The sequence below is a fragment of the Psammomys obesus genome, unplaced genomic scaffold (genome assembly GCF_907164565.1).
Source record: "Psammomys obesus unplaced genomic scaffold, mPsaObe1.curated_primary_1811, whole genome shotgun sequence".
NCBI lineage: Eukaryota > Metazoa > Chordata > Mammalia > Rodentia > Muridae > Psammomys > Psammomys obesus.
Genome location: NW_026591816.1, coordinates 2,507,758 through 2,516,681, shown reverse-complemented (window position 1 = coordinate 2,516,681; position 8,924 = coordinate 2,507,758). Strand labels below are relative to the sequence as shown.

The window sequence follows — 8,924 nt, the reverse complement described above, 5'->3', positions numbered from 1 at the left end:
GTGTGTGTGTGTGTGTGTGTGTGTGTGTGTGTGTGTGTGTGTGTGTGGTGCGTGCTTCCATGTGTCCTGTGGAGGCCTTAGGATGACACGGGGTGCCTTCCTCTAGCACTGTTCACTTTACTCTTTGAGGCAGGGTCTCTCGGGAAATCTGGACCTCCTGAGTCAGCTGGACTGCACTGCCCGCCCACAGTGCTGGAGTTGCAGATGGCCGCTGTGCAGCATGGCTGCTGTGCCTGCCTTTCATCTGGGTGCTGCGGTCTGGGCTCAGCCCCTCATGCTGATGTGGCCAGGATTTTACCCAGTTACCCATTTCCCCAGCTCCTGTAAAATAGATTCTATTTTTAAATAATTTTGTCACTTTAAACTTTCAGAATTTTCTTTTGGACTTAGTTTTTGTCCTTTGTTTGCCATTCACATATATTTTACAATATTTTTAAAGTTCACTGACATTCAACCATTTCAAGACTGAGTAAAACTGAAGCATCTAGCAGCCATTTCCCTTCCCCTTGCCATCTTACCCCTCATCACCGTAGTGTGCTCTACACAGGAATCCAGCACACCACAGTTGACTAGAGTTAGAACAGAATGATGGGCAGGACAGGAGATCTCTGCTCTTGTGGAGCTTCTTTTTAGTGGTTTCTTTTTTTCTCTGTGCTGTAGTTTGAAAGGTTTGTTTTGCTTGTTTCTTCTTTTGACTCGTGCTAGGGACTGAACCGTGGCCCTGCACATGCTGGGCTGTCAGTGTCCTAACACCCAGCTGCACCCACTGCTCTTGATGTTTGAAGACAGGGTCTCGCTGCAGCATCCTGCCTGGCCTCAGACGTTCAGTCCTCCTGCTTTTGCCGCCTGAGTACTGAAACCATGGAGAGATGCCTCCAAACTGGCTCTAGTTTAAACCTTTAAAAAAACATAAACTCATGGCTGACAAAATGGCTGAGTGGGTGAAGGTGATTGCCATCAGTTCTGACTGCCACAAGATGTTCTGTGACACACACTCAAAAATGCTTGCTCAGTGCTCGGCGCACAGTGAAAGTTTAGCAAATATTGGTTTAGTAAGTCAACCAGATACAATAAAATTTGGAGGGAAAAAAATTAAATTGTAGTGCTTTTTAGATGCTGAAAGACAGAGTGCCTTTTTCCCAACTGTGGCTTTTTGTCATCTGTTAATAATAATAATTATTACTAAAGCATTTTATAGCTTTTATTATATCACACTTAATAGTTTTGCATTTAAATACATGCTATGCATTAATAGAATAAATGAAAGATGATACTAGATACTGGAAATTGTTTTCTTTTTTTCAAATGTAGCTGAAGATCTGTCTCTTTTAGTGAGGTCCTTTTCTAAGTGGGTTGCTGGGTACGGTAGCACACGCCTGTAATCCCAGCACTCAGGAGGCAGGTGGGACTCTGTAAGTTCAAGGCCAGCCTGGTCTACAGAGCTAGTCCAAATAGCCAAGGCTACATAGAGAAACCCTGTCTCAAATAAACAAACAACAATAAAAAACAAACAAAACAAAGAATAGAAAGCATTTCTATGTGGGTATGTGAAGGAAGGTAATCTACCTGACCCTTTGACGTGCTGAAGATTGATCAGCTTGCTTTTCACCCTTAAGAATAGAAAAGTGGCAAAGCTCTTTTTTGAACACAAGAAATCATACTTGTGTTCTTTAACCAGAAGATTTTCTGTTTACTACAATATTGCGAGTGGAGGTGAGACTGAACCTCAAAAGGAACAGCAGAGAAGCATGGAACACTCTGTAGCCCCAGTACTTGGCAAATTGAGTCACAAGATCACTTGAGCCCAAAACTTGTAGACCAACTTGGTCAGCATAGGGATGAGTCCGGTGAGACAGCTGTAACACAAGCGCCCTGTCTGTTTGGACTTCTTTTCCTCATTTACTTCCTGTCCCCTTTCTAGAGGCTACAGCTGCTTTTACTGAACCCGTTAAAAGAGATGTCCAATGTTAACCATCCAGATATCCGACTCAAGCAGCTGGAATGTGTGCTGCAGATCCTGCAGAGCCAGGGAGACAGTCTTGGGCCTGGCTGGCCTTTAGTTCTTGGAGTTATGGGAGCAATCAGAAATGATCAAGGGTAAGTTTGAAATGGATAACCAACATGTAGGAAAGTTAGAAGGGAGCCACCCTAAAGACCTGCAGTGAGAAGTTTTATTTCTGCCTTCCTGCTCATGTCCAAGCATAGTTTCTCATACCTACCCCAAGTAGTTCTGGGAGCTTTCAGGTATTGTGTTGCGTTTAAAGGGATAGAAGATTTGTTCTTTTATGCCATTTATATTAGAATGTAAGATTTTATTATAAATAAACCAACTTAACATTTTATAGTACATCTAAAGAACCCCATATATTAGGAAGTCTTAAGAAATTGCTATAAAATGGCTCTACTCATTTGTTTTTTAAACATTTATTCTGTGCATAGTGTTTCCCAAATCCTGTGCTTGTTAGCTGTTCTCAGTACACAAATCAATGGCCACTCCCCTAGAAAGAGAATACAAGTAAAAAAGTACTTTACTGAACACAATGCTCAGGTGGTAAGGGGCAGCCAGGCCATAAATGATGTCATGTGCTTTTAAAAGCTATTTGCATTTACCTCGAGTATATTTGGGAGGCAGTTGAGGATTTTACACAGGGCAGTGATATAATCAGACATGCATTTGACAGCCACCACTGTGGCAGAAGCACAGGAGGAGAAAAGCCGGGAATGTGGCAGTATCGATCAGTGCTTTCTTAGACGTGAGAGGCTTTTGAGGTATTTAGCAGATTGACTCCAGGGAAAGGCAGAAATGCAGTCTAGAGTGAGGCCCACATTCTGACTTAGGTAAACTTGTGGGTGGTGATAGCATTAGATGCATAAGGAATAGAGAAGGCAGGCACATTAGATTTAGAATTTTACTTTGTTTACGATGGAGCATCAGGGAAGCAATTTAACATGTACTAAATAAGCTTGTCTGAAATTCTACAATATCATACACACACTCTTTTAGTGACAAGTATAGTTGAATTTTATATTAAAACATTGAGAAAATTAAGATAACATTAGAGAAAATTAATATTTAATATTTGTAATAGTAAGTTTTCTCAAATACTACAACATATTGAGATTTTTAAAGTAAAAAATACCAATTTACAGCAAATTGAAGTTGATTTATTTCAACTCATAACACAAAGTAGGATGTGTGCTCTAAGAATGAAATGAAAGCATTCAGTACTTAGAAATTACATTGAACACTTTGAAAACTTGGTAATTAGTAGTTATTATTTTTCCTTTACATTATTTCTATTTGTTTTATTTTGCTTTCTATTGCTGTGATTAACACCATGACCAAAAGTATCTTGAGTAAAGGATTTATTTGGCTTACACGTCCTAGTCATAGTTCACCATGAAGGGAAGTCAAGGTGGGAACTGAAGTAGAAGACATGAAGGAGCAGTGCTTACAGCTTGCTCCCCTGGATTGCGTAGTTTGCTTTCTTTTACAGCCCAGGACTACCTGCCCAGGGGTGGTACAACCCGCAGTGGGCAGCTTCCTCTCACATCAGTCACCAGTCAAGAAAATGCCCCACTGCCTTACCTATAGGCAAGCTGATAGAGACGGTCCCTCGACGCTCAGACAGCTCTGCTGTGTGCCAAGTGGACAGAACTAGCCAGAATACCACCAAACTTTTCTTACAAAACCACATGCTTCTTATTTTCTTGTCAAATTTACAGTTGTACTTTTCTCACAGAATAGATGTATAATTGTTTTTAGATATTTTTTAAGGATACTGTACAGATATGTAAAACAGCTCAGTTGCGGAGTAAAAAGTTCTGCGCGCGCTGGGTGCCATATGAGGTAGATTTGGTGCAGCAGGGGTAAGGTGAGCTGCGGCACTCTCCCTTGCGCATTGTCCCAGGCGTTCTGTTGTTAGTTGGTGACACTGATTTCCCCTTCTCTAAGTCTAATGTCTTTTGAGACTGTCTTACTATGTAGCTCTGGCTAGCCTGAAATCCACTTTGTACCCCTGCCTTCCAGTGCTGGGATTGAGTCTAATCTTACTTGTTAATATCCACAAGGTCCCTTTACTCTTGTCTGTTTGAGAAAGTATAATGGTTTTGTTTGTTTTGAGTTTTGTTCTTTTGTTTTGTTTTGTTTTTACATTTCTGTGGTTACTGAGGTACTATGTAACCAGAAAGGGCTTCCGTGTTAGAATTCTAAAATAAAAGTTAGGCTGGTTCAGATTATTATGAGGTTTTTCTTGCACCTTTCTTATAAAAGCACATTACCTTTTGTGTGTGTGTTTTCAGAGAATCACTCATCAGAACTGCCTTTCAGTGTCTGCAGTTGGTTGTGACGGATTTCCTACCCACAATGCCTTGTTCTTGCCTACAAATAGTTGTGGATGTGGCAGGTAGCTTTGGGCTTCATAACCAAGAACTTAATATTAGTTTAACTTCAATTGGCTTATTGGTAAGTATCATTGCTTTTCTTACAGTAGTATCCTGTTTAAATGACTTATGTAGTTAGCACTTAATACACACACAGGCTGGACTCTGAACATTTTTACTGACTTGTAAGTACCAAACATATCCTCCATGAAGAATTAAATAATTTAGGTAACAATCTGTTAGTAGCAGGACATGTGAAACATTTTGATATACTGACCTTTAAAGTTTGAGTTCTGCAAAGTTTATTTATGAGGAGAGAACTTAGTGAAACAATAATAGTAAATACGTAAGAGGAAAATCTTGGCTGATGTTCATGTACACATTAAGTGACCTTAAATAGCATTTCCATAGGCTAGTTAGTAGGGAAGCTTTATTTACAATTTTGATAAACCTGTAGTCTGTCAACAACACTGTTAGACACGGGAGACAGCACAGTATAGTGGAGGCTAAACACAGACCTGTGTGTGTTCAGTTGTGTTTAGCTCTTGATTCTTGAATTACTGACATTTGAGTCTCAGTTTACATATCTAGAGTACAGAAGTAGTATGTTAGAGTATTGCAAGTATTTCACGTGAAGCAAACATGAAAACTGCCCCAATATCTGTTGTAATTTTATAAAGCTGAACCTAAATTTCTCATAAGTTAGTTAAGTGCTATTTGAAGGTAGTATTTAGAATCTCCTAAATGTTTATTATGGCTCAGAAGTTCCATAAAATTGATTTTACATTTCTCACACTAAGTAGGTAAGTTGGTATTTTTCTATGAAAAATGTGGCCATGGAAGACTGTAATCTGACACATGCTGCCAGTGAGCAGCTGGTTAATTCAGGGCTCAGTCTCCACTGGACACCGTTACTTTCTTTGATGTTCATGTGTTGTAGCCTCTGTGTTTCCATCATTGGTTACTCATCAGTAAGTCACATAGCTCATTTCCATTGAGAATAAAGTCTTGGGTATATGTGAAAATAGTAATGGTTCTTTTTGTATGAAATTATAAAGTATTAAGTGATACTAAGGAATTACTTTGTTGTGGTGGAATGCTATATTTTTAAACATAAAAATTATAATGACTAGGTGTTATGAATTCAACACATTGAAATTCATTAATTTTTTTCTACATATATTTGAAATTTTTCATAATGAAAAGTACAGGACAATAAAAGTTAATGCTAAGACAAAATAATTAGCCTTTTTTCTTGAAATCAGAGACATTGATAAGGAAAATGCTTAGATTGAATCTATTCTGAAGTTTACAACAAAATTTGTAAATAAAGTTACAGTTTTATACTTTTCTTTTTAGTGGAATATTTCAGATTATTTTTTCCAAAGAGGGGAAACTATTGAAAAAGAGTTAAATAAAGAAGAGGCGGTCCAGCAGAAGCAGGCAGAAGAGAAAGGAATGTCTCTGAATCGCCCATTCCACCCTGCACCCCCATTTGACTGCCTGTGGTTGTGTCTTTACGCAAAACTGGGAGAACTTTGTGTGGACCCCCGCCCTGCAGTGAGGAAGAGTGCAGGGCAGACCCTGTTCTCTACAATAGGCGCGCACGGAACCTTGCTGCAGCACTCGACCTGGCACACTGTCGTCTGGAAGGTACAGGAAGACAGTTTGGGCGGTTAGCGTCTAGTGTGCTATTACAGCATTTTCAGTGAAATGTGTTGACTTTTAAGAGAATCACTCCCATGTATTTGTTTATTTGCCAAAATAGAAACATTGGCTTTGTTGTCTTTTAAACCATAGTACACATAGAACAAGTTAGTTTTTAAAGATTGATTTTCATTGTGTGAGAGAGAGAGAGAAGCGCACATAGCAGCACAGGTATCACTGAAGCTAAGGGCTCCCATTGCCTCATCCACTCTCTGTTCCCCCTGGTAGACCAGACAGGGTCACCAGTTCCTTAAAGCCACGTAGAAAGCCTCCTCCTCTGCTTTCTTGTTCCTCTCCTCTCTTCTCCTGTCCTTTTTTCCTTCCTTCCTTTCTTGTGGCTGTGCTGGGACTTGAACCCAGGACCTTGTGCCTAACATTATTAAATCATCTTCTTTTTGAAGTTTTCTGTTTCATAAACAAAACTACTCTGTTCAGTGTGCTTCCCCTAACCTTGTGTGTTCTTGTGTTCCTTTGAGTGTAAACACTTCCCAAATTCTCAGTTTTGCTTGCTGATTTTTTTTTTTCCAACACCTCATTTAGTCCCAAGTTCAATTTGGACATGTCTGTAGTGATACTCTCTGCATCTTTCAAGTATCATCCTGGAGGTGTTCCACGGAGAGCAAATCCTGGCTGGTGTTCTGTCCACTTAATTTATGTTTTCATTATTCTATGACCTTAAGGATAAGTTTAAGAATGCACAGTTGTCTTTTTCAGTCAATTTCTCTAATTTATGTGAATTAACAACATTTATACCTATCTTTATAACTTCTAGTTTCTTTTGCCATTACTTAAGTCATCAATATTTTTTTATATGACCTTTAAAATAAATACTTAGGTACTCTTTCATCTACTGGACCGAGTTCGAGAATCTTCTACGACTGCAGACAAAGAAAAGATTGAGTCTGGAGGTGGAAATATTTTAATTCATCATTCAAGAGATACCGCAGAGAAGCAATGGGCTGAGACATGGGTATTAACACTGGCTGGAGTAGCGAGAATCTTTAACACCAGAAGATATTTACTGCAGCCCTTAGGTACGTAAATATTCTCTCTCTCTCTGCGCACACAGGTAATTTATGTTAGAAGAAATTTGGAACATACATAGAAAATTCTTTGGGAATTGATAAACAGTTCTGTCTCTCAAGAACAGTCAATGTTAACCGTATCCTTCATGTGTGGTGGGTAATATTCATTTTATTGTGGGGAAAAATAATGCCCACGTACCCTGGACTAGCCTTTAGGGTACAGTGCTGAGCAGAATATGTGCAATGTTGAACTTGAGAGAAGAGCCATAAATATACTCAAAAGTGAAAAATTGTTTCAGTGATTAATGCCAAAAAGAAAGTTAGTGCATTGTGAGTTTAGAGTAGATTGGTGAAGCCAAATTGGCAACTTGAGAGGACAGTACTGTCTTAGAGTTATACCTAAGATAAGAGTAGATAAGCGTTCACTGGGCCAGGTAAGGTGAAGTGAGGTTAGGTTTACAGATAAATGGATAAAAGACTGAAGGAGGAATGCTGAGGACCCTAGCATGCTTATAGCTCTGAAATAGGGAGTAAAAACACAATGGAATACTACTCTGAGAGAAATGTGGTTTTTAAGGAGGTAGAAATGTAGGAAAAGGCCAGGCTGTGTTAAATGTGTTCAGAGGTGGGACCTCATCCTAAGAGCAAACTAAAGAAAAACAAAACTGCTGGAAAGTTTATACCATAAGTAACTTTATTAGATTTTTGGTTCAAAAAGATCATTCTTGTTGGAGGGAAGGGTGAAGGAAGAGGGAGAGAGAAAGAGTTAGATGGCATGGCAGACTGGTGAGGAAGCAGTTAATGCACATTGGTAGTCCTCAAGCATGACCAAGTTTATAGCTAATTTCATAGAGAATGTGGTAATTCTGGAGACTTCTTTATTGTACCAAGGAGAGATGAGTGCTAGTGTTGCCTGGAGCAGGGGCAGGGGTGATGAGACTTATCTTTGAGTGTGCAGAACAGTGCCCAGTGGGACTGGAGAGAGGGCTCAGCGGTTAAAAGCACTGGCTGTTCTTCCAAAGGTCATGAGTTCAACTCCCAGCAACCCCATGGTGGCCCACAACCATCTATAATGAGAACTGGTGACCTCTTCTGGCTTGGAGGCATATGTGCAGGCAGAATACTGTATATATAATAAATAAATAAATCTTTAAAAAAAAAAAAATCAGTGCCCAAAATAAAGATTGCCAGTTAGCGATGTCAGTGGGTTTGAGGCTGCGAACCCAAGGGAGGTCGCAGTGTTTTTTTGTTTGGGTGACAGTGTTGGGGACAGTACAGAAAAATTGATGAAGGTACTACTGGACAATTAATTGTATGAAGGAGGTCTACACACCTGAGTATGTGAGTACATGCACTTTGATTGCACTTGAGGGTCACAGACAGCGTTGGATGACCCGAGGTCACCCGCTTATTCCCTTGAGACTCAGTCTCCTACAGAACCCGGAACTCCTGTTTCTGCCCCCACAGTGCTGCGGCTCCACAGCCACACCGAACTTTTTATATAGGTAGGGTTTGACCTCCAGTCTTCTTGCTTGCAGAGCAAGCGTGCTGAGATTAAAGCACTTGCCCACTGCAGCTCTTTGTTGTTTGTTATTGTATGCTTGTTTAACGTGGACACTAGAGATTGAATTCTGGTCCTTGGTACTGGGTGGCAAGTACGTCACCAAATGTGCCATTTCCCGAGCTCCCTCAAATGTTTTTGTTTGGTGTGGTATGGTTTGGTTTGGTGTGGTTTGGTGTGGTGTGGTTTGCTTTTTGAGACTGGATCTTTCTACATCTCCTTGGATGTCCGTGGGGCTCACTGTGTGG

The 8,924-nt window shown here is 40.0% G+C and overlaps 1 protein-coding gene across 4 annotated transcripts in view; it reads left to right on the top strand.

The window, feature by feature from the left end:
- The window catches only part of Mon2 (MON2 homolog, regulator of endosome-to-Golgi trafficking), a 76,097-nt gene that overhangs the window by 47,177 nt on the left and 19,996 nt on the right, over positions 1-8,924 (top strand). For all 4 annotated transcript variants that reach the window (XM_055612105.1, XM_055612104.1, XM_055612103.1 and 1 more), the window contains exons 22-25: positions 1,922-2,097; positions 4,303-4,465; positions 5,743-6,036; positions 6,926-7,124. In XM_055612105.1, coding sequence (XP_055468080.1) covers positions 1,922-2,097; positions 4,303-4,465; positions 5,743-6,036; positions 6,926-7,124 — 832 coding nt within the window. The remainder of the gene's footprint in view (positions 1-1,921; positions 2,098-4,302; positions 4,466-5,742; positions 6,037-6,925; positions 7,125-8,924) is intronic.